This window comes from Balaenoptera borealis (genome assembly GCF_965194805.1).
Source record: "Balaenoptera borealis genome assembly, chromosome: 5".
Taxonomy (NCBI): Eukaryota; Metazoa; Chordata; class Mammalia; order Artiodactyla; family Balaenopteridae; genus Balaenoptera; species Balaenoptera borealis.
The window spans coordinates 100,628,861-100,655,259 of record NC_138862.1 but is presented as its reverse complement, the minus strand read 5'-3'; the positions used below and the strand labels follow the sequence as shown (position 1 = coordinate 100,655,259).

Genomic DNA, 26,399 nt, shown 5'->3' with positions numbered 1-26,399 from the left:
AGAAGATTAAGAGGAAGAAGATACTTGAAGTGAATAGAAGAGAAAGCAGGGAATAGTAAAGAAAACTAAATCCCAGCTCTGTGTAATAAAGAGCGACTTTCTAGCAATCAGAGATGGGGAAGATAAATTTGATTGCTTCACAATGTAGCGAGATTTCAGTTTACTAAAAGAAGGTAAAACAAGAGACCAGAGGCAGCAGAAAATGCTAACTACAGTTAGATTAGAAGATAATTTGCAATATGTTTTCCAATTCTGATTTAGTCAAGACAGAATGACGAAGAAAGAAAAAGTAGATTAGGTGGATCAGAGTGGCATGTATCAACCTTAAATCAGGATAGAAATATTCAGAAAAAAAAAGATAAACGTTTCAAGCTTGTTTCATTCCTGCTACCTGTTTTTCTCATACAACGTCTCTCTTCTTAATAAAAAATTAAGCCTATGACAAAGAGATTATCCCCCTAAATTTCCCCCCCACCTCCCTGCAGTTGTCCGAAACCCAGAGCAAAACCCCACTAATGAGATTTCCTACTGGTTAGAAGAACCTCACTGGTAACTATAGATGATTATTCCACTGTTTATTAACATCCTGATCCTTTTGCCTCTTTGCTATTTCTTAAGTAACACAATATGGGGAAGGCCATTAATATCAAAGCACATAGATTCCTTAATTACAATGATGCTTCATTGAAAAACCTGCAATAAAATGGATAGAAAAAGTTGGAGTAATTGTGTAACTTACCTGAAGATCTTTCTTCATGCATTTCATCTCATATACATTACTTTTCAAAATCCATAATTATTATGGAGTAAACTTTATCTCAACCTCACTATAATAAGTATTTTCAATATTATTTACCTTCAACAGCAGGTGTGTTAGTTGCTAAAACAGCAACTAGGGCAATAGCTATTATTGTAACTATAACAAAGAGGACAATCAGAGAGATTTCTAATCCAGTAAATTTCTTCCTTGCCATCTAAAGAAAGAAAAGGAATATATGTTTGAAATGTAGAATATACAACTACAATAAGTGACCATTATTAATATAAAATTATACACATTTGGTTTTTTTGTCTACTAAGCATAACATGAGCAGAGCAGCAGACAGCTCTATCAGTTTATAATCTAAAATAATACACATTGGCAAAAGTGTAAACAACACATGCAGTTTTAAGTAGAAAGAATGAATTAGTGATGCACATTATAGTAGTACACTAAAATGAAAATACAAAAGGAAAAAGATCTCCAACTAGGTGCATCTTGCTCTCTCATTTTAGAACATTTTTTCAAGTCAAAGAAAGCTTATGCTTGCATTATGTTCCTTAATTCCACAACAATTGTATGAAGGAGATGCTGTTATTCACATTTTACTCATTAGGAACTTCAGGCTTAGAGAAAATGTTATTTTTTTCAAAGTCAAAAAATCCAGTTCTTCGTACTATAACTATTGCTCTCCAATTCCAACAGTGCTTTCTTATAAGGATATTGTGGAAAAGAATATAAATATAAATATGTGGTAAAGAAAATAAATATAATTCTATAAAAGAGTACAATATAAAACGTTATAAAAAATATATATACACCACACACACACACACAGAGATATATATATATACACACATACATATGGTATATAGTTAGGAGTTGTTTCTTAAAAAAAAAAAAAATTAAACTACATGCTCTCCAAGTTCCACCCTTAAATAGCAAATAAAATATACCAAACTTTCATATCAAAAATATATATTCATTCCAGATAACATTATGCATCTGAGTTAGCATCCAGAGGTCCTAAATGTAGGTAGGGAAGAGCTCTTCTCTAGTAATTATCTTAAAACTTATTTTTTTAACTTAGTTTTGACCATACATCTCTTATCTCTCTTAGTCTTTAAGTTTCCATGGCTTTTCTGTATTTTATGTTTTTATATGTTTTAATTCAATGGCATATACCTAGATAGAAATTCAGAATTTTCACAGTAATTGCTCTTATAGATTGCTGGTTTTAAAATAAAATTTTTTGCCCTCTCATACCAGTCCCTCCTCCTGTAGCTATCTATGTCAGTTCATATACTCAGTTGTTCCAACCTAAAAACTTCTTTTCCCTCTTTCATATCTTTCTACCACATTAAATCATTCAACAAGTGCTGTTGATTCTACCTCCAGAATATTTTCAGAATTATACCCTTATCTTATCCCCACCAATGAAATATCTCTTTTTTGAATAACATGTGTTCTTGGTAAATGCTGTTTAATCTTCAATTCTTCCACATCTGCTCTTCTGGGTTAGTTCCAATTTATGCCCAGTTCAAGTGCCATGTCATCTGTGGATGTTTTCCTACTTTTAGAAGCAGAGTTAATCTATCCTCTTCCCATTTTACAATAGCACATAGTATATATATTGCAATTATTTAAACATGTGTTAATTTCCTCCATTGGATTGTTATATTCCTAATAGCAAGAATCATGAAAGTAGTTCAGAGCCTGACATCGAATAAGTACAAGCTCAATTTTAAAAATATACCTTATGATTGAATGTTTAAAGATTAGCATTCAATTTTAGCATATGATTTCCTGTTGTAGATATGTAAACTGTTTATTACATCAGGAATCTTCAGAGAACCTGAATGAATGTAAGCTAAATTTAAATAAAGCGACATGATCTAAGTAACTGTTTAGAAAATGAAACCCAGTTGCTCAATGTTATGTGAGAAACAACACAGTTGCATTTAATGTTTAACTTTAAATAAGTTTAACTATCACTCAAAGTAATTTCACTCTGAGATCAAAAAGCCAATAAAAAGGATTATGCATTTCTTTTGTTAAGGGAAATCTAAGAAAAAGTGCACATTGTCCTGAAGCTAACCCTCTTTAAGCTAAAAAAATCAGAATAAAATTAATGTACCAAAATTAAATTATTCGTATGAGTACTTATAAGTGATCAGTACTAAAGTTGTTCATATGCTGTAGGTGGTAATTACAGTGATCGTATTTTGGATCACAGTAATTTTAAGCAAAATATTTTTGGGGAAATTATATACTGATGTCCTTTCTCTGTATATTTATTTTCAAAATGAGTAATACTTTATTAGATGTTAACTTGATGACTGATCTTTAAAAGATCCGCTACAAAAGATTAAATGCTTTATAAATGTAGCATTCTATTCTGCATATATATTTTTCTTAAATAAAATATATTTAATCATACCTAGAGTATTTCTTTACATTTCAAAATATTTTTGATCTTCATTTTCATCTATATAGAGCAATTCAACTAAACTTGCTATGATTCTACTTGAGTCTGACAAAAATTTTAATGAAGAGCTGGGCAAAGAAAATATTCTATCTTTAAAAAAATTTAGAAATGTTTTTGCCTGTTTTAGTACGAGGGGCTATATATTTAAAATGGCAAATGAAAATATGTTATAGTTGCTATTTTAAACAAGTGCAGATAGACAGGAATATTGCTAACATGAATTAAAGGAACACACAATTACTTGGAAACACAAAAGTAATAAAGACATACGATCAGTAAACTTACTTTATTTCCTAGTCTGGTCTTTTTGCTCTGCTGTACCAGTTGGGCGAGGCTGCCAAAGTAATGATCAGGGAAAACTGCTCAGCTATAAATTGAGCTACTCATAATGTTTTATTGCACTCTCACCAGCCTATCAGTATTTAATAAACTTCTGCTCACGTGCAGTCTAAAAAAACCTTAACCCTGAAAACAGCTTGTGTAAATATCTCTCTCTAGTTAATTAGAATCTAGTTAATTAATATTTGTGCTCTCAGATGCTCTTTGATTTCTGGAAGCTATGAGCTAGCTTAAGAACATAAAAGTACTTATTTATATTGGTTTTTTCTCTTTTCAAAATTGTATTTCTTCTACTATTTGGATGTTGTTTTAATTACTGTTTTATCTCATTGTGTGAAATTTAAACTCTCACTGGAAAGTGGAAACATATTTGTAAGCTAGGGTTTGAAAAACATTTGCAGAAACTAACAATTAGCAGATAATATTTCATAAAAGGCAATGATTAAATAAGTTATCTCCTGTGTCTTATTATTAATCTTAAGGCCGAAGAACTGACAAAATCCACAAGAATGAAAGGTAAAAGTAGAGCTATATGAATAAGTAATACAGAAATAAAATCAACACTTTATTTATCTATTTATTAGTTATAGCACTAATTTTATTATCAAAAATTATAGTGTAAATGCAATTTCATACAGAAAAAAATGTGCTATCAATTATACTGCTGGTTTAAGCTAGAATAATGTTTAAGAGCAAAGGACTTGATATAAGAGACTTGGGTACAAATACCAGCTGTACCACATACACCTGAGAAACTCTGGGCACATTTGCTAATTTTTTCAAGCCTCAGTCTCTTTATCTACAAATTAGAAATAAAAATACTTATTCATAGAAACAGTAAAAGAAGCAGATGTATGGAGTACTGTTAAGACCCTGGGGAGATATAAAGGAGAACTTCCAGTATAGAAAGAGCAGTGATATGGAAATAAGATAAGAATCATTCTAGAATACTCTCAACAGGCAGAACTGAATCCAATGTAATAGAAATTTTAAGTGATTTCCTCTCTATTCACAAAGCACATAATTATACAAGTGGAAAATCTCATTAAATCAACCCAAATCTTCTAGAACAAAGATGTGAATGTAGCCAAGTCACAGTATATAAAGTCAAGGTACAAAAGTCAATAATGTTCCTACATAAAAGCAAAGAATGACTGGAAACTGAAACTAAAATATAGATAGACAGATAGGTAGATAGAAAGAAATAGATATAGCTATAAATATTGGTTGGCCAAAAAGTTCGTTCGGGTTTTTCATGTTACGGGGAAACCCGAACAAACTTTTTGGCCAGCCCAATATTTAGAGAGTTATAAGTGAATAGATAATTTATGATAGCATGAAAAATAAGTACTTGGGTATAAATCTAACAAAATATATGTAGAATCTCTATTCTGAAAACAGCAAAATGTTGATGAAAGAAGTCAAAGAAGATCTAAATAAATGGAGAGAGAAACCATATTTATGGATTAGAAAACTCAATATTGTTAAGTTCTTGTTCTTAACAATTAGATCTATATATTCAATATAATTTCAATAAAAATCCCAGCAAATAGATATAAGCAAGTTGCTTGTAAATTTTCGGCATCTGTGTTTATAGCAACTTTATAATTTCCCCAAACTGGAAATACCTCAGGTATCTGTCAACACCTGGCATATGTATACAATGACGTACTACTCAGCAGTAAAGAGTTATGAATATTGAGTCATGCAACAACATGGATCAACCTTAAAATTCAGGGTTTCGCTGCAATTTCAGTTTTCTGACTGTTTCAAAACAAAGTAATTAATTAGCAGTTTGTCCACCTTTCTTCCCCTTTTTTAAGAGTAAGAGCAAACACTCTTTCCAGTTTCCGACATCTTTGAATTGAAACTAAATTTGTGTCAAGTTTTAATTAGTCATCTTTTAGATTTTCTTTTATGTGTAGACATATTTTGAGTGACAGTTTTTGTGCTATTTAAAAAGCTTCATGTGATTTAAAATTTTTATATCTTCAATTTTGTGTCCAGATTTCCCTCTCTGGTGCTATGAGCTGGGCTTTGCTTTGATTAGTTCCTTTTGCTCCCTCTGTTCCATACATCCCCCCACCTTAGCTCTGGTTCTATTCATTAACCTCACCAATAGGGAAGCAATGTGTTCATGAATTGCTTAGAAGGTAAATTTAGACAAAACCCCAGTATAAGGGTACTCAATTATAGATATAGGGAAATCATACACAGCAATGAAAGAAGGCATTTCAACTTAAAATATATTGTTTTTCTTTAAAAGCAATTATGAGTTTTAAAAATTTTACTTATTAATATACAAATTGTACAAACAGTTAAAACTTAATGAAGTAAAATAACAGAAAAACTGAGTTGGGTAGGCAATAGGCAAAAAAGTTGTAAACACCAAGAGTGAAATTAAACCATACCTGGTGATTGACACTTTTAGTAATCAGAACATTTAAGTACTCTCTTCATGGACTTTGCTGTATGTATTTCAGTATAACTTATGTATATCAAACATACACTTTAGGTTAAAAGTTATATGATTTAATATGCTAGTTTCATGTATTGCTGGCCAGCAGAATGCAACAGAAGAGAAAAATCTGATTTTCACAGTGATGATGCAGAGGTACTAAAAAACCCTGAATTACCAAAAATGTCCTATTTCTTTCAGAGGCCTATGAAAAATCTAGAAGGAAAATGGCCACATGGGGAGAGGAGAAGGGATGTAAACAGGTTCTAGGAATTGTTAAATTTGTTTGAGTTGTTACCTCTAGAAGCTGGAAGTAGGTAGAGTAGATACAAATACAAAGAGAGAAGCCAAGTTTCCTGCTTTAAGACACATATGAAACATTGAATGCAAAGGAATTTAGAGGACAATGTAAGGAGCTAGAGGCCAGCACCATTAGAGAGACCATGATGAGTGCTGGTATCCCAGTCTAATCACTCGCTGATAAATTGCACAGCTGACTCTCCAGTTTTTTTAGCTCTAGATATGGCTATTCCTCTAAGTTTTAGACCCAAGTTTCCAGATAACTCATCTTCAGCAGATCTAAATCAGAACTCATTACTGTTTCCATCAAGAGCATTATTTATCTCTCTGTCTTAATAGCTCCACTTTTCTCCAAGTCATGAAAGCTCAAAAATTTCAGCTCCTTTTTGTTCGGCATCATATATAGACATTTAATTCTGCAACTGCTTCTCTGTCAATATCTTATATGCAATCCTTTCTTTACTGCTTTACTGCTGCTGTTGTAATTTATAACTTCAAACCTACATTACTATAATTCTTTCTTAACTTGTCTTCCAGACTCCAGATATTCTAATTCTCTCTCTTTTCCCTAAAGTATCCACCTACCTCTCCCCAACAAAATAATGCAACTTGTTTTAATCTCAAGGCAGTATTCCAGTATCACATATTGCCTGGAGATAAAGATCTAAACTTCTTAATCTTATATTTAAAACTCTAAATTTGGTGTCTGCCATTTCATCTTACATTCTCAATCAACCCACTCTCCTGCCATATCCATCTACTAAGCTCTTCCATTTTCTTACTCTCACATCTGTGCTTATTTGGTCCAGAAGCTAGATTGCCCTTCTTCAATATAAATTTTACCTATCTTTCTAGTGTCAGTTGACATCACTCTTCTTCCAAAGGGACTATTCAAATTTTTCTACTTGCCCTTAAGAGCATTAATTAATATCTCCCCATTCCCCTCCATAACAGTGTATTTTATACTTGTGTTACAGTACTGTCTTAGTTTATCTCATATAACAGGTATCCATGCTTGCTTATATTGCCCACATGAGACTGAGAACATTTAGAGAGCAAAGACAATGTCTTCCTCCCCTTTACTTAATTCACAATAGTACACACAACATTTTATGAAGCAAGATATAGCAGTGACTACCAATTGTATACCTATATCGATTCTCCCTTGTCAAAGCCAACCAGCCAAAGACCACCAGGAACATGACTGAATTCAAACAAGGAAGGGAAAGGTGTCTCAGACAAAGTTGGGAGGGGGTTATTATAGGATTTGGACTTATGCTAAGTGACTACAAAGAGAAATTAGAGAAGGGGGAGGGACTAGGTCTGGATTGGATAATGTCCAGAAGTGAGGGCAATTCAACAATTAAATATCCTAATCCTTGTTCAGGAGGTGGGAAGAACAAAATGGAGCTGGGGAACATCACTGGTAATACAAGCAAAAGTCAGTTTTTGCAACAACAATATGGTCTACTTAAAAACATTGTTTATCAGCATCACCAACAACAGAGCCAATTTTTCATTTTCTCTGTGTTCTCTCTTTTCTTCTTTTAGTGGCAGAGAATCCCCTAAATTTATTAAGGTACATGCGTATCTACAGACTAGATTTTCCAATCTCTCAGATGTTGATTTTGATGATGTAACTAAATTCTAGTCAGTGAGATGAAACCAGAATCCATGCATGCAACTTCCACCTTACATTTTCAAGAAGAAACTGCTTGCCCTCCACATCTTCTATTTAATTCTTTCTATGAGCATGTGGTTCTGTAAGCCAGCTTTGACCATCTATCCCCAGTGGAGTAAGAAGTTAGAAGAGATTTAAATTCCTGGATCATCTTGTGAACCAGAGGAACCTATCCACCTTATCATTAACTTTCCTCTGAAATGTTGAATGAGAGAGAAGTAATCTCTCTGCTTTGAACCGGTGAAGGTTTGACCGTCTTTATTAGAGCACTTTATACACATCCAATACAGATGGTAAGAATAGAAACTGGCTATTGAATTATGAATTCTAATGATAAAATATTAGGAGTGTCCACTATAAATCAAGAGGTTGCTAGTTGGATTATATGTATTATCTGTTACCTCCTCTGGCTTTCAGTTGTGTAGATTGCCAAGTTGTAGATTTTTACAAATCAGGAAACTATATGCATACATACCCTGCATAAATATCTAGGACTAAAAAAAAAATAATAAAATCTTAAAAGGACTAATAGAATCACTATAAATTGATTGCCAAAGGAAATAAAATTCGTTGTTACTTTATTATTCATGCTTTGCTATTTTGGGGGGAAAGGTTTTGTTTTTGTCAAATTTGCATTCTTGAAATGTGAACAGTGACTTGGATGGGAAGGGCTGGTTCATTTCAAATATAAGTTCTCGAAGAACTCCTAGTAAGTTAATTTTCAAAATCCGTCATTTAATCATCACTGGAAAAAATCCACAAGATAGACTGCTATTATTAAATTTCAATCATATGATAGTAAAAAAATATTTTTTCTGTGTAATATCAGTCTATGCAGTTCACATAAAATGGAACTAATAAAAATGAATGCCTGAAAATAATCTTTCTGATTATTATTGTTTGCATTGCAAATATCATTGAAATGATATAAATATCAAAATGATATTTAGTTTATGAAAACAGTCCTAAAATTTCCAACTTATTAATAATTTTCTTGACCCTATTTCCATATTTTGATGCTAGGGAATTTATTGTAGGAAAAACCACTTTTTGATGATGGAATATTCATTCACATATTGGAAATAGCCAATAATAAAAAAGACTAAGTAATGAATTAAAAGTAAACAGAGCATGATTTCTTTTGAATGGCTACTTAATGTATATATTCCTGCAATAGTAGTTCCATGCATAACAATAAAGAAAAATAGAATTAAAGTGACTAGAGGATGCTCTAAAATTAATCTGATTCCCTTAGCACTGTGAGATTTACCTACTTTAAATAAATATTTACTAGAGAATTAAAGCCATTTTTCTTTGGCAAATAAAATAAGAACACTGAAGCCAGCTTATAAACTTAACTTTCTAAATCCTTCTGGGGTAATTACTATACTGTTAAGAATAATTAGTAAAAATTGCATAGAACTCTGTGTTTAACAAATTTCCAATTCTAATTCTATAAAGGTTTCAACAATGACAGTAGTTTCTCAGTGAAACATGAACTAAACATTTCAGTTTCTTATTTCTTCACCCATAATGTAATTCACAAAATATTTATTAGTTGGCAATTACTAAAAGTGAATTTTAAATCAATTTAAATACAAATTATTTGAAGGTAATGAAGTACCCCAATGAGTGAGCATCTCCAAGATGTAACCTTTCTACATTTTCAATTAAAATTATATCAGATATTTTCCAATATTCATTTTAGTATTCACCTATATCAGAAGTAGTTTCATGAAATATAAGTTTTTAGGAGGAAAATATAGACTCAAAGCTCATTTAACTCATAAGTTTTCCAAGCTAATGAGCAACCATTGAACTAAGAAATTCTGCCCAACTCTAATATTCATATTCACTACATTTTGATAATTTTATGACATTCTTTTTTTTTTGACATCTTTATTGGAGTATAATTCCTTTACAATGGTGTGTTAGTTTCTGCTCTATAACAAAGTGAATCAGCTATACATATACATATATCCCAATATCTCTTCCCTCTTGTGTCTCCCTCCCTCTCACCCTCCCTATGACCATTCTAACCTATTGACATGTTACTAAATGCCAACTTTGCATTAAGGAAGATAAAGTGATGAATGGTACTCCCATTTCTACAATCACTGCCTCATAAAGTATGTGAGACTTCGCACTGGGTACAAAAGTCTTAAGTTATGAAACTCTTTATGACACAATAGGAAAATTGTCAAATTAAAATGAGAAAACAGACCAAAGAGATAACATTTTATATTATTAGCAACCTTCTCTGATGTTTTCAGAATATACAAAACAAAGTTTACAATACTAATATTGTAATTATTTCTTCCAGAATGTCTGAGAATCTATACCTACAATATAAAGTAAAACTAATAGTTGGGGTTAATTTTAGGTTTGGACTACATTATTTGAATTACATTAAAAGAAATTTTAATCCAGGAAAATTCCATGTGTTGCATGTCACCTATAATACACATATCTAATTAACTGCTCTGCTCTTTCCCAAGTAACAGAGGAAAACAACTCAGAAAGCATGTAATGCTTTTGATAGCCACAAGGTTGCTAGCATGAAACTGAAAACTCCTTTCACCAAGACATATTTCATCAGCTTCTTCCATGAACACTGAGTTGCTAAGAATTTCTACTTTCTGATAGGTCAATTTTAGCAACACGATTTCTTAAAAAGAAGTTTGTTTTACTTACACTTCAAAATGTGGAGATTCTAACTTCTGCCTGGAATATAGAAATCTGGAAAGATCACAATACTGCCACTTTTTAAACAACAAAAAAGTTGACTACTCTGAAAAACCACACTTTTCTTGAATTCGCTGGACAGTTGATGGTTACAAGTAAGTTTAATAACTTGAATCTAAGTTAGAGGAATGCAAGGAGACACAGGACCCAACTTTTGCTTACCTAGATTACATGGACATCAATGCCATACAAACCAGTAAGGAGAATTCAGCTAAAATTTGTAATGAATTGCTAGAGGTTGTGTGTGGCCCTCATGAGAATAACCCTGCGAGCCAAAGACACAAGGGAAATTTGTACCTATTCACAGGCTCTTTTCAAACATAGGACTGGGGACTAGATGGAGAGTCTTGGGAAATCCTCCCTGGTGAGGCAGGCATAGTGGAAGGAGATGGCTGCCACAGCAAGAAAGGCATAATATTCCACCTTCTTCCATAACTCCCCTATGGAGCAAAGGCCTTAAGACCCTAGAAAAAGGCAGTAAACCCTGACATCTTTGGGGCATAGGTAAAGAAGACCTGTTGAATCTAGGGAAAGGGGCAAGAATATGTCTTGGACCCAGACCATTAGAAATGTCTTCCTAAAGCTGAGAATGGGGCAGAATCACTGAGAAAGCCAGGCCTGAGACTCAGGGACACAGTAACTGCCCAAAATAGAGGGTGAACAAGAACAACAGAGAATATTCCCTGCCACCAGCTTAGCTAAAGACCACTGAGATATAGGAAACAGAATTCTGCAGTTAATTGAGGAGATCAAGAGCATGGAGACAGCTTACCTTCTCTCAGGCACAGAGGAAAAGGCAAGACCTAAAGCTGAGGGTGGAGCAAGCACTGAGAACATACGCTGTAATCCAATACTTCCCCTCCCTTCTTTTGAAGTAAGGACAATTCAAAAGTAAGGTGACTCTAAAGAAATGTGAAGCTTGTGATACAATTAGGGTGCCCTTAGAACAACAAAATCCAAACTCACTTTAGCTCCTGACTTGATTGACACAACATTCCACAAGAAAAGCCAAGCAAGAGTCAAGATGTACCCATTTTCAGGCTGAAATATTGTTTATCTTAGTCTCTACTATACAACAAATATCTCAGTTTACCTTAGTATTAGATTTACATTTAATTGTCCAAATAATGCTTAATAATATACTTCCATTAGATCATGTATAGTGTATTATCTCTCTTTAATTACCTTATTTAATAAATTTATTGTTAATAAAATATTTACTAATTAAAATTTTATAGTGAAGACAAAATTTTAGTGATGCAATTAGAGATATGTACATTCTACTAAGTTTGAATTCCAAGATGTATTCTACAGGAAAAATGTTAACTCATGCCTATATGTATTGAAGGAATTAAAATCTTGCATAAATTATTTTTAATCAAGATAATGAGGAAAAAGTGAATGTTTATCTAAAAGAAAATTTAAAAATGAAGCAATATGATTCATAAGAAGCTTGTTGGAAAAATAAAACCTTTAAATAACATGAGCCAAGCATAAAGATTGCCTTTAGTGGAGACCTAATATTTGTCTCGACTAATTTCTGGCTAAAACATTTTTTAAAACATTAAGAAAAAGGATAAGTACTCCCACCCAACAATATTAAGAACTTAACCTAAATTATTATCAGGATTCAGGTTATATAAGGCCAAATTGTCTTGAGAAACGACTTACTTCACTTGATATAATAGTCTCTAGGTCCACCCATGTTGCAGCAAATGGCATTATTTCATTCTTTTTTTTTATGGCTGAGTATTATTCCATTGTGTTTGTGTATTATTCCATTGTGTTTGTGTATATATATTATTCCATTGTGTTTGTGTATATATATTATTCCATTGTGTTTGTGTATATACACAAATATATGTATATATATATTCCACATGTTCTTTATCCATTCATCTGTCAATAGACATTTACGTTGCTTCCATGACTTGGCTATTGTAAATACTGCTGCTATGAACATTGCAGTGCATGTATCTTTCCTAAATAGAGTTTTTGTTCTGGATATATCCAGGAGTGGGATTACTGGATCACATGGTAGCTCTATTTTTATTTTTTTAAGGAATTTCCATACAGTTTTCCATAGTGGCTGAACAAATTTACATTCCCACCGACAGTGTAGGAGGGTTCCCTTTTCTCCACACCCTCTCCAGCACTCATTATTTGTAGGTTTTTTGATGATGGCCATTCTGACAGGTGTGATGTGTTATCTCATTGTTGTTTTGATGTGCATTTCTCTAATAGTTAGTGATGTTAATCTCTTTTCATGCATCTGTTAGCTATCTGTATGTCTTCTTTGGAAAAATGTCTATTCAGGTCTTCTGCCCATTTTATGATTAAGTTACTTGCTTTTTGATATTTAGTTGTATGAGCTGTTTATATATTTTGGATATTAACCCCTTGTAAGTCACATCATTTGTAAACATTTTTGTACATTCTGTAGGTTGTTTTTTTCCTTTTGTTGATGATTTCCTTTGTTGTGCAAAAGCTTTTATGTTTAATTAGGTCCCATTTGTTTATTTTTGCTTTTGTTTCTTTTTTTCCCCACACACTGGCCTGTATTTAGCTTTAAAAATATTTGCTTTTGTTTCTTTTAACTTAGAAGACGGATCCAAAAAATAGTTACAATTTATATCAAAGAGTGTTCTGCCTATGTTCTCTTCTAGGGTTTTTACTGGGTTCAGGTCTTATATTTGGTCTTTAATCTATTTTGAGTTTATTTTTGTATGGTGTGAGGAAATGTTCTAATCTCATTGTTTAACATGCAGCTGTTCAGTTTTCACAACAACACTTATTGAAGAGACTGTCTATTCTCCATTGTATATGCTTACCTCCTTTGCCATATGTTAATTGACCATAAGTATGTGGTTTTAATTCTGGGCTCTCTATTCTGTTCCATTGATCTATGTGTCTGTTTTTGTTCCAGTACTATGCTATTTTGATTACTGTAGTTTTGTAGGCTGAAGTCTGGGAGGGTGACACCTGAAGCTTTGTTCATTTTTCTCAAGATTACTTTGGAAATTTGGGGTCTTTTGTGGTTCCATATGAATTTTAGGATTATTTGTTCTAGTTTTGTGAGAAATGTCATGGGTATTTTTATAGAGATTTCATTAAATCTGTAGATTGCTTTGGGTAGTATGGACATTTTAACAATATTAATTCTTCCAATTCAAGAGCATGGGATATCATTCCATTTCTTTGTATCATCTTCAATTTCCTTTATTAATGTTTTATAGTATTCAGAGTACAGGTCTTTCACTTCCTTGCTTAATTATATTCCTAAGTACTTAATTATTTTTGATACAATTTCAAATGGGATTATTTTTTAGTTTCTCTTTCTGATAGTTTACAATTAGTGTACAGAAAAGCAACAGATTTTTGTATATTAATCTTGTATCCTGCTACTTTGCTGAATTCATTTATTAGTTCTAATATTTTGGGGGTGGAGATTTTAGGGTTTTCTATATAAAGTATAATGTCATCTGAAAATAGTGACAGTTTTACTTCTTTCCTTCCAATGAACTTTTATTCATTTTCTTATCTGACTGCTGTGGTTAGGACTTCCAATACTATGTTAAGTAGAAGTGGTGAGAGTGGGCATCCTTGTCCTGTTCCTAAATTTAGAGGAAAAGCTTTCAGCTTTTCACCATTGAGTATGATGTTAGCTGTGGGTTTGTCATAAATGGCCTTTCTTATGTTGAGATACGTTCTCTTTATACGCACTTTCGTAAGGGTTTCTATTGTAAGGGTTGAATTTCATCAAACACTTTTTCTGCATCTCTTGAGATGATCATGTGGTTTTTGTCTTTTCTTTTGTTGACATGGTGTATCACATTGATTGATTTGCATATGTTGAATCATCCTTGTGATTCTGTGATGAATCCAACTTGGTCATGGTGTATGATCTTTTTTATGTGTTGTTGGATTCGGTTTGCTAGTATTTTATTGAGAATTTTTGCATCCATATTCATCAAAGATTTTGGATTGTAATCTTCTTTTTTGTTAGTTTCTTTGTCTGGTTTTTTGTTTGGTATCAGGGAGATGGTGGCTTCATAAAATGTCTTTGGGAGTGTTCCTTCCTCTTCAATCTTTTGGAAGAATTTGAGAAGGATCGGTATGAGTTCTTCTTTGTATGTTTGGTTGAATTCACCTGTGAAGCCATCTGGTCCTGGACTTTTGTTTGTAGGGAATTTTTTTTTTTTTTTTTTTTTTACAGATTTTATTTCACTTCTAGTGATTAGTCTGTTCAAGTTATCTATTTCTTCTTAATCCAGTTTGGCTGAGCTGTATGTTTCTAGAAACTTCTCCATTTCTTCTACGTTGTCGAATTTGCTGGTGTATAATTGTTCATAGTATTCTCTTACAGTTTTTTGTATTTCTGTAGTATCACTTGTGATTTCTTCCTTTTCATTTCTTATTTTGTTTATTTGGGTCTTCTCTCTTTTCTCCTTGGTGAGCCTGGCCAGAGATTTGTCAATTTTTTTTACCCTTTCAAAGAACTGTCTCTTGGTTTTATTGATATTTTCTATTGTTTTTTTAATCTCTATTTTATTTATTTCCTCTCTGATCTTTATTATTTCCTTCCTTCTGCTGACTTTAGGTTTCATTTGTTCTTCTTCTTCTAATTCTTCTGGTGGTGGGTTAGGTTGTTTATTTGAGATTTTTCTTGTTTCTTAAAGAAGGCCTGTATCACTATGAACTTCCCTCTAAGAACTGTTTTTGCTGCATCTCATAGATTTTGTATGGTGTGTTTTCATTGTCATTTGCTTCAAGGTATTTTTTAATTTCTTCTTTGATTTCATTGTTTACCCATTGGTATTTTTAGTAGCATGTTGTTTAGTCTCCATGTATTTGTTTTTCTCCCATTTCTTCTTTTTTTTTTCCTAGTTTCATGCCATTATGGTCAGAAAAGGTGCTTGAAATAATTTCTATTCTCTTACATTTGTTGAGGCTTATTTAATGCCCTAGTATGTGGTCAGTCCTAGAGAATGTTCCATGTGCACTTGAAAAGAATGTGTATTCTGTTTTTTGGACGCAATGTCCTGAAAATATCAATTAAGTCTAATTGTTCTATTGTATCATTTAGGATCTCTGTTGCCTTATTTATTTTCTGTCTTGAAGCAATGCCCATTGATGTGAGTAGGGTGTTAAAGTCTCCTGTTATTATTGTATTCCCATAATTTTCTCCCTTTATGTCTGTTAGTATTTGTTTTATGCATTTGGGTGCTCCTATATTGGGTGCATATATGTTGACGAATGTAATATCCTCTTCTTGTATTGATCCTTTTATCATTATATTGTGTCTTTCTTTATCTTTCTTTCTACCCTTTGCTTTGAAGACTATTTTGTCTGATATGAGTATTTTGACCCCTGCTTTCTTGTTTTTTCTGTTTTCATGAAATATCTTTTTACATCCCCTCACTTTCAGTCTGTGTGTGTCTTTAGCCCTGAAGTGACTCTCTTATAGGGAGCATATTGTAGGATCTTTTTTTTTTTTTTTTTTCTTAAATCCAATATGCCACTCCATGTCTTTTGATTGGAGCATTTAGATCACTGACATTTAAGGTAATTACTGATAGATATGTATTTGTTGCCATTTTAAACCTTTTTTTCCCATTGATTTTATATTTCTTATTTGTCCCTTTCTTTTTCTTTTTCTTTTGTGGTTTGGTCATTTTCTTTTGTATTATTTTTGTGTTCTCTTCTTTTTGGTTTTTGTGAATCTATTGTATGTTTTTGATTTGTGGTTACCCTGTTTTTCAACTATGTTAACCCCTTCCTGTATCTATATCTGCTTTAGACTGGTAGTCATATAGGCTCAAACACATTGTGGGGAAAAAAATCTACGTTTTGTTACTCTCATCTCAATATTTTATGATTTTGATGTCTTCTTTTACATCTTTATGTTCATCCTTTTGCTGTTCATTGTGGTTATCATCACTTTCATAGAAAGTTTTTTGAGTTTTTTTAAATCTGTGTACTGGTTAATTTAAGTGATTTACTTTCCAATTGTTATTTCCTCTTTCCTATAGATTCCTGCTTCTTTTTTATTTATAGAAGACCTTTAATATTTCCTTTAGGATAGATTTAGTATTGCTGTAATCTTTTAGTTTTTGCTTGTCTGAGAAATTCTTTATCTCTCCTTCTATTCTAGATTATAATCTTGCTGGGTAGAGTATTCTAGGTTGCAGACTTTTCCCTTTCAGGACTTTAATAAATCTTGCCACTCCCTTCTGGCCTGCAATGTTTCTGCAAAGAAATCAGCTGATAGCCTTATGGGGGTTCCCTTTTAATTAACTCTTTGTTTTTCTCCTTTCTTGTTACTCATATTCTTACCATTTTTCTTTTCCTTAATAGCTTTTTGCCTTAATAATTCATTGTCATTAATGATTTTTGTGTTCTCCCAAGCATAGTTATAGCAGAAGGGCAATTAAAACCTTGGGCATGACTGTCAGTGTTTTTTTCCCTTAACTCCAGGTCTGTAGTCTGTTCTAAATTAGAACCAGTCTTGCATTCTAAAATATATTGGCCTAGAACATTTTATCACAGGCATTTTTTTTTTTTTTTTTGATATCCCAGACATTCTTGAATGGGAAAAAATTGGGGGCTAGTTAAATAACTTATGGTACACATATAAAACAGAATATTATACAACCATTTAAAAGAAAGACAGCTATACAGTGACTCCTATGTCAGGACTTCCAAGAGAATAAAAGCAAGAAGCAAAATAGTGTATATAATATGCATCATGAACATATATTACAATTTGAAAAACAAATGGATCTACTGGATCTACATTTATAATATATATATGGTACATATATGTACCATACACACACACACACACACACACACACACACACACACACACACACACACCAGGCATTGTTTCTAGAGTCTTTTTCTTCTAACTCCCGCTGAACTTCATGAGGCCTTCACTGTGGTAGGCAGCTTGGTGCAGAAGAAAGAACTTGAATCAGAATTAGAAGTTCTGTATGCAAGTCTCAGCTTTGGCATTTATTGACCATATAATCTTGGATAAGTACTCTAACCTCTCTTTTTCTCAGTTTACCTCACAAAGATAAAACCTTATTTTAATGAAAGACAGTGTGTCCTAGTTAGTCAAGTCATGGGATTTGAGGCTGCAAACCTAAGTCTAAGGTTTTGCTCTGTTAGTTCTTGGCTTTGTGTCCTTGACAAGCGACAAGCTATTTACACTTAATTTTCATAATTTATAACATGAGGATAATGTCTATCTCCTAGCAGTGAAAATGAAGACACTGAGGTTCAGAAAGTTTAAATGACTTGTTTAGAGACATAAGATTGTTACAGACAGAAAAGACTAAAGCTGTTGTCTGCTAAATTTTAATAATCTATTCATGAGTATATTTTCAAACAGAATTTCCTTGATAGCAATATGAAAAGATAAGCACACACATAAATTTTCTTAAATTGCTCTTGATTAACATGAATATTGTAGTTATAATTATATAACTTAAAAGAATCTTACATACTTTGGGGATTTAGAGTATGTTGACTTTAGAGTTACTTATTAACATTTAACGTCCTTAAAAGCAGTGAAAGCTTGAAACATCATATCATTCATTTTTATGACACATTTTCCCATATCTTTAAAATGAAGTATTATTTAGCAAAATAATTTGAAAATTAAAATACATAGGATTTAATTTTGCATTGGATTCTTGTGGAAGATAGGGTTTTGGAGGTAACCCTCAGGATAACTAAAGATAAATAGCACAACATGGACTGGAAATTAATAACTTGAAATATTTTAGCTTTGGTCAAGAGTGTATGTCCCTTTCCATGCATTCTTTAATTTCAATTTGTTTTGGAATATTTGAAATAACTAATATTTGCTTTCCTCAAATTAAAACAGTACAACAAACACTATATAATAAACATGACTGTGGCTGGAGAACACCAGCAATTCAGTCAATTTGGCTAAGAAACTAAACTAATTCATACAAATGGTTATCTTGAAGAAGTCACATTTAGAGCATGAATGTAAAATGCATCCAGTGCCAAACCCAAATTTAAGGCTACCAAATAGTTTTGTTGTTTAAATTTTCCCTTTGCCCCACTACCATCACATTCAATTAGTAAGTTTATTTTATCAGGATGAACTTACACCTCATCCTTACTATCTAAAAGATACATTTTCATAAACATAAACATCAGTCAGAAATCAAAGTTAGATTATGGAAAGTCCTTTGAACAAAGACAGGAAACTAAAGGGAATAGATGACAGTGCCGTATGCCCATAAGTAATAAAAAAAAAAAGTTTGAAAGCCTAATTGGTAGAAAAACATAATTCAATAGGATTATTAAAGATCAGAGTAGAAAAAAGTCTTAGACAGTACAATGTAGTAAACTATAAAAGGAATTCTTTCCATTCAGGTGAAAGATGTTTTAAGTAAAAGACTATGAAATGCAATAAACAGCACTACAGGATGGTCCATAGACATTTATTTAAGGCCCAAGTAAATAACCATAATACATTCCTTACTTCCAAGCTCTACCCAGAATTTAGAAACTTATATTTGAGAAAACATTTCAAGATCTAGTGAGCATTCTTGGTCATTGAGTTAGAACATGTTCTTAACTACTGAACCTATGCAATAATTAATGATAAAATGTAGATCAAGAATATCTATTTATTGAATCAAAGACATATCAAGTTTACTTTTATTTGTTAAGCAAATATAAATGAAATAAAGCCACACATTAAAGGGTTGTTAGCAGTGGGTTTTGGTTTTTTATAGGCTTGCTGGGTAAAGATCCGAATTTGATGATGCTTGATAGTACTGTTTACCCTCTATCACCTATTCAGTTCACAACTCCTAGAATAAACATGTCTTGAATATCCTAAGTAATTGTGAAGTGAAGGAGTTACATAATTTTCAGAAATAACAAGGCAATATACATGGCATTCTGTGGTTTCAGCAAACATACTCATAAATTTCTCCAAAAGTAGATAAAAAGCATTCTGATTGTGATTTATAAAGATGCTTTCCACAGCATTCTTTACTTCCTTTGTCAAATTTGTTGCAACTGTCATATGTTTTTTAATATTATCAATAGAATAAACTTAAATGTAATTATTGGATGTTACGCCTTCCAGGATAATGTCTTCAAATGTGGAACTTCAAATGAAGACTTAAAGAAGGGCATGTAAGAGTCCCATGGAAAATAATTTGTTTACACAAAGACTTAAGCAATCAGATTTGAAGGCATTCATATTATCACAATAGGCAAACTACCAGAAGTTATTAACAGATGTCCCAAGCCATTCTCTGAGGCTATCTGTTATAGCTTTGTTATAGCCTTGATAACCTTGTTATCAAGGTTTAAAAAAAAATCAAAGGGAGAATTATTTTCAATTTTTAAAGAGTAATAGATATTTCCTCAAAACATTAATATGTACCAAGTATTGCATCACTATAACTGTATAGAGACAAAACTCATTCAAAGGTTCACTTAAAATGGGTACATTTTATTGTATACAAATTTCCTCAAAATAAAGTTGCATTTAAAAAGTTTATAGGGATTATAGAAGCACTGTGAATAAGAATCTAAGACCTACCCATATTTGGTGGTCAGGGTCATGAACTCCTCCCAGATTCAGCTGTAAAGACTTTTACAAACATGCTTTCATCAAGCTAACCCCATCATCAATTCTGATTCAGTATATACCAAACTTGTGTGGTCATAAAAAGGCCTGTGTAATTGTTAAACACATAGATTTCAGGGTCCACACATAGATTTTAAGACCTATCAAATCTGCATGTTTAGCATCTATACCACATGATTCCTAGAATTTGCTCATTTGAGAAATAGGGCTTTTGTTTCTCCAGTCCTTCTTAATAATCATTTTTCTACTCAGTTTTTCAAGTAAAATTCTTCCAGCTCAGATTTCTATTACTCTGTGAATTGTTCAAAGCTTTATGGACCTCTGCTTTCCAGAATTCCAGATATTATGGTATGCACTGACAACATCCTAATCAGGAATTCAAAAAAGAACAAATTCAATAAAAGACTAAAGATCTCCTACTTTGGTTCATTACATCAGGTAATGAAGTGAAAGAAAAGAAGAATATGGCATTGGCTTCCAATGTCACCTTCCTAGGTATAACAGCAATAAAGCTATGTACTTTGCTCAAAAACAAAGAAAAAGCTTCAAGCATTTTGAAAGCGATTTAATTTACTAATTTAAAAAGGGAACTGTAGGATGCCAAGCAAATACTGATTTTGAGTCCAAAGGAATGCATTATAATACCCACTTGTTTTGGTTATAAACACTTATTGAGGTTAAATGTACAGTGAATATAGCTCTCTTTGAATAATGTGGCCTCACTAATTTTAACTATTTTTGTCATCTTCACAAATTCTGAATTACTGAATCATTTCAATTATGGTTACAGAAAGTTGTCCAAACTGAGTACAGATGCTGACAAATGCCTGAAATTTCTGAACTCAGAATAGGAATGACCAGAGAAGCAGCCTCCTGGTTTGTTATCAGCAAGGCTTATTTATGTTTTACTAAAATAGCGGTCCTTAAAGAAGGCACATAAGAATCACTTGTAATACCCACAAAAAACAGACCCCTGAGCCTGCCCCAGAAATAATGGATCCAAATCTTAAAGGCAGTGGCCCAAGTATCTGTATTTCAACTAGATTCCTAGGCAATTCATATGCTGAAACAGTTTGGGGAATCTCTTTACATTTTAAGAACTCTAAAGCTGTTCAAGACAGGATTCTTCTGCTATCACTGAAGTCACAAGGACTATGTTATGACCCAGAAGCAGAGATGGATCTGTGTGAGTGTTATGTTGATTTTCTATAAAATCATTTCTTCCAAAGTAAACAAATAATAAGAGAATCATCAGAAAACCTTCCTCAGAACCATCTGACATTGATTTTTGGCTACAACTTTGTGGCTACTCATTAACGCCACAAACTGAAAGAAGAGATAAATTTTTCCTTGAATGACATAATTGCTAAAGCATCGTCACTCACTTGTTAGTCAACTGTTAAATATATATATTGTGTGTATATATATATATTCCTCCTTCTCTCCCTTCCTCCTCTCCATCTGTCCACACACAGAACAGTTTTTCAAGACTATTTCCTGGCTGGCAAAACTGAGTTGGTAGTAAGGAAGAGGAGGGGTCTTACATATGTAAGAACAGTGATGCAAAATTTTTAAATTTTAACATCATCACAATATTGAGGAAACTGGGAAAAAGAGACCAGGTAAGTAAGAAGTAACAATACACCATTTTGTTGAGATCTCTTTGTTCTATATCTGTCTATACATAATATTCTGTTTCCTGCCTACCACTGCTCTCTTTCTTCTCTCTTCCTGAATCCTGACTTTTCATCCTACTTTACCACTTTTCTCGTTTTTGCATTTATTAATCCATATGTAGTATGATCATTTTATCTTCAGGTGAACAGTTTATCAAATTTTTACAGTATGTACTTTAAGTATTTTGGAGGACAAGATTTGACATAAAACTGATTCCACTTAATAACAAGCCATATTATAACAACATTTACCTCCACTTGTTTTAAATTGATCTTTCTCCGGTACAAAAATCCTATGATAATCAGCCATAAAAATGATTAGATAGGACACATAATTAGGGGTCAGCTTTTCCGCACATGGCTGGAAACACGTGCTTTTACGAGGCACATGCGTTAATTAAAACACAAGATTCAGAATACAAATACATTTGGCATATAAATCTATCTGTCAAACTTAGCAAAGGGAAAGAAATATTTCATTCATTTAATTTATTCTTGTCTTTTAAAAAGAAATACTTTTGACAATGGCTGATAAAGAAGAGCAACTAGCACTGGTTTACATAGAAATTGATGCTCTGTGAAGCCATTTACTAAACAGCACCTTGATTGCCTGAGTCAATGCATCTTATACAGAGAGGTTTCCAGGAAGCACGGAGAGGGTCTAGCAGAATATTTATGCAGTGCCATTTTAAAATAGGCTAAATAATTTGTTAACATGGCTTTTCTTTAACAACATTTTAAAAACAGAATGCTTTTAAAATTGAATAATCATTTTAGCAAGGTGAATCCTTCAGAGATAACAGAAAAAACTTGAAGAGATGCAATTAAAATTATGACAAAGCACTATTAACATTTGAGCACATATTCCAGTATGAATGCTTCTAAGATACAATTTTGAAAAAAATTTACATATTAAAGCTGTTATTGCTTAGACAATGTCATTTCATAAAATTACAAACTTTTTCTTACGCTCATTTTATTTATTTTTAAATCTTAGATAATGACTTTTAGCTCCATATTTATTCATTTGTTATTAAAATTATAAAATTACTTTCTCATCCACAATGGTTTTAGTCTCCAGTTTTAATTTTGATATTCTCTTCAGTCTCAGAAAATATATACGTATGTACAATATAAGTAGTAGGTATGTATGTGTGTATATGTAATAGGTATACAGGTATATGTAACTAGATAAAGTAATTATATAGGTATGTATATATGTATAGTAGGCATATAAAGATTACAGGGTGGTGCGTGTATGTGTGTGTGTGTGTGTGTCAATGTGTTGATAGGGACTTTGTTTTGACTCCATATCCTAGTATAATGTAAGTTCTCAATAAGTAGGTGATGAGTGACTTAAGTTCCAAAATTTAGTATTAAACTTTAACTGTAAAATCTTTATATATTCTTGAAAATAAACTATTCAACTTCAACTATTCAAGTGCGGCTATTTCAGCTATACTTAAATATAAACGTTCCCTTTGAATCTCATGCCACACGCTTTACCATTTTCTTGGATGAATTTTTATATTTTAAATATACTCTACTTTAAAAATTTACTAATTAACACCCCTAATGAATTTTACTCTCTAAAAATCAAAACAGATACCTCTCTGTCATATGTTTGTTTGTTTTTTCCATGTTTGACTTTTTATTTATTTTTCTGGTTGAAGTATACTTGATTTACAGTGTTTCAGGTGTACAGCAAAGTGATTCAGTTCTATTATAGATTCAGATTCTTTTCCATTATAGGTTATTACAAGATAGTGACTATAGTGCTCTGTGCCATACAGTAGGTCCTGGTTGTTTATCTATTTTATAGTAGTGTGTTATCTGTTAATTCCTAATTTATTTCTCACCCTTTTTTCCCCTTTGGTAACCATAAGTTTTTTTTTTTTTTCTATGTCTGTGAGTCTATTTTTGTTTCATAAATAAGTTCATTTGTTTCATATTTTAGATTCCACATAAAAATGATATCATATGATATTTGTCTTTGTCTGGCTTACTTCACTTAGTATGATAAACTCTAGGTCCATCCATGTTGCTGCCAATGGCATTATTTCATTCTTTTCTATGACTGAATAGTATTCCATTGTATATATGTACCATGTCTTCTTTATTCATCTCTTGATGGACATTTAGGTTGCTTCCATGTCCTGGCTATTGCAAATAGTGCTGCTATGAACATTGAGGTTCATGTATTTTTTCGAATTAGAGTTTTCTCTGGAAATATGCCCAGAAGTGGGATTGCTGGATCATACGGTAACTCTATTTTTAGTTTTTTTAAGGAATCCCCCATGTTTGACTTATGTATAATCATTCTTTATCTGTAGGCAGACTGGTACCTACACTGTTTTCTCTTCTCGCTGTGGCCCTGGGAGACTTTTCTTTCTTCCTTTACCTACCCTTCCCTTCTCATCTGTTCCCTCCCTTTCTTCCTTCCTCCCCTCCCTCCCTGGTTATCTACCTCCTTACCTTTCTTCCTCTTTTCATTTTTTTTTTTCTTTATTGGAGTATAATTGCTTTACAATGGTGTGTTAGTTTCTGCTTTATAACAAAGTGAATCAGCTATACGTATACATATATCCCCATATCTCTTCCCTCTTGCATCTCCCGCCCTCCCACCCTCCCTATCCCACCCCTCTAGGTGGTCACAAAACACCGAGCTGGTCTCCCTGTGCTATGCGGCTGCTTCCCACTAGCTATCGGTTTCACATTTGGTAGTGTATATATGTCCATGCCACTCTCTCACTTTGTCACAGCTTACCCTTCCCCCTCCCCATATCCTCAAGTCCATTCTCTAGTAGGTCTGCATCTTTATTCCCTTCCAGCCCCTAGATTCTTCATGACCTTTTTTTTTTAGATTCCATATAAATGTGTTAGCATACAGTATTTGTTTTCCTCTTTCTGACTTACTTCACTCTGTATGACAGACTCTAGGTCCATCCACCTCACTACAAAAACTCAATTTCATTTCTTTTTATGGCTGAGTAATAATCCATTGTATATATGTGCCACATCTTCTTTACCCATTCATATGTCGATGGACACTTAGGTTGCTTCTGTTATATGTTTTTATGCAAATTTTTGATTTATATATTTTCCTTTAGCTCCAGTTTAAAATAATGTAAGATGTATCAGATCCACTACAATCCAGCTTCCACAACCTGAATATATTTTCAAGTCACTGCACAATAAGGATTACCTACCTACTAACTATCTATTATATAATCTAAGTTAAAATACGTCATAACAAGACGTTCCTTTTTCTAACTTCAAGGTAATCCATCATGAACATCCATCCTTCAAATGTTATTTTTCACAGGATATTATACATAGACCATCAAATTGCAAAATTGTCAGTCAGGTAAAACATTTTAAAAAAAAATCTTCATGCATATAATGGTAATATGATATGAAACAAAAATGATATAAAACTAATAAATGTGATTCATTTATTCAAAAAAATAAAAAAGCATGCTCCCAGGCATTTCTCTAGGAACCAAGAATAACAAATAAGACAGATATGATCCATGTTTTGATGGAAATTAGTCTATTTAATAAGAATATGACATTATTTACGTAATGATACAACACTCTTATCCATATTCCATCTTGAGATAGAGGTGTTTTAAACTAGCTAAACAGGCTTCCCTGGTGGCGCAGTGGTTGAGAATCTGCCTGCCAATGCAGGGGACACCGGTTCGAGCCCTGGTCTGGGAAGATCTCACATGCCACGGAGCAACTAGGCCCGTGAGCCACAATTACTGAGCCTGCGCGTCTGGAGCTTGTGCTCCGCAAGAAGAGAGGCCGCGATAGTGAGAGGCCCGCGCACCGCGATGAAGAGTGGCCCCCGCTTGCCGCAACTAGAGAAAGCCCTCGCACAGAAACGAAGACCCAACATAGCCAAAAAAAAATTAAATAAATAAATAAAATAAATTAGCTAAACATTCATAGAATTTACCTGGAATGAAATAGATGTAAAGATATTACTAAGTATCAATATATACTAAGATTTTACTACGTAATATATTAAGATTTTACTAAGGTATCTTCTAGCTTTACCTTTTTATGTGTCACTGATTCTACATGATCTCAAATTCCTGCCCTCAGCACCTGGAGACCAGGCTACTGATCAATACTAACCTCACCATCTCCCCTCCTGCCATCAGAAGATACTATCTTTGTTAAATACCAAGGAATGTTATAAATCTCTCTAAACAATTGCTCCCATACTGCCTTGTTTCACTTCTCCCCTAATCCTCACAAAGTCTTCCTTTCATGCTAATAAACTTCCAAG

At 32.7% G+C, this 26,399-nt stretch overlaps 1 protein-coding gene across 1 annotated transcript in view; it reads right to left on the bottom strand.

Annotated features, from left to right (window-relative positions):
• Positions 1 to 24,954, bottom strand: part of SI (sucrase-isomaltase) — a 123,545-nt gene extending 98,591 nt beyond the window's left edge. Inside the window, exon 1 of the mRNA XM_082394294.1 lies at positions 857 to 24,954. Coding sequence (XP_082250420.1) covers positions 857 to 974 — 118 coding nt within the window. The 5' untranslated portion in view covers positions 975 to 24,954. The remainder of the gene's footprint in view (positions 1 to 856) is intronic.
• Between the last annotated feature and the right edge of the window lie 1,445 nt (positions 24,955 to 26,399).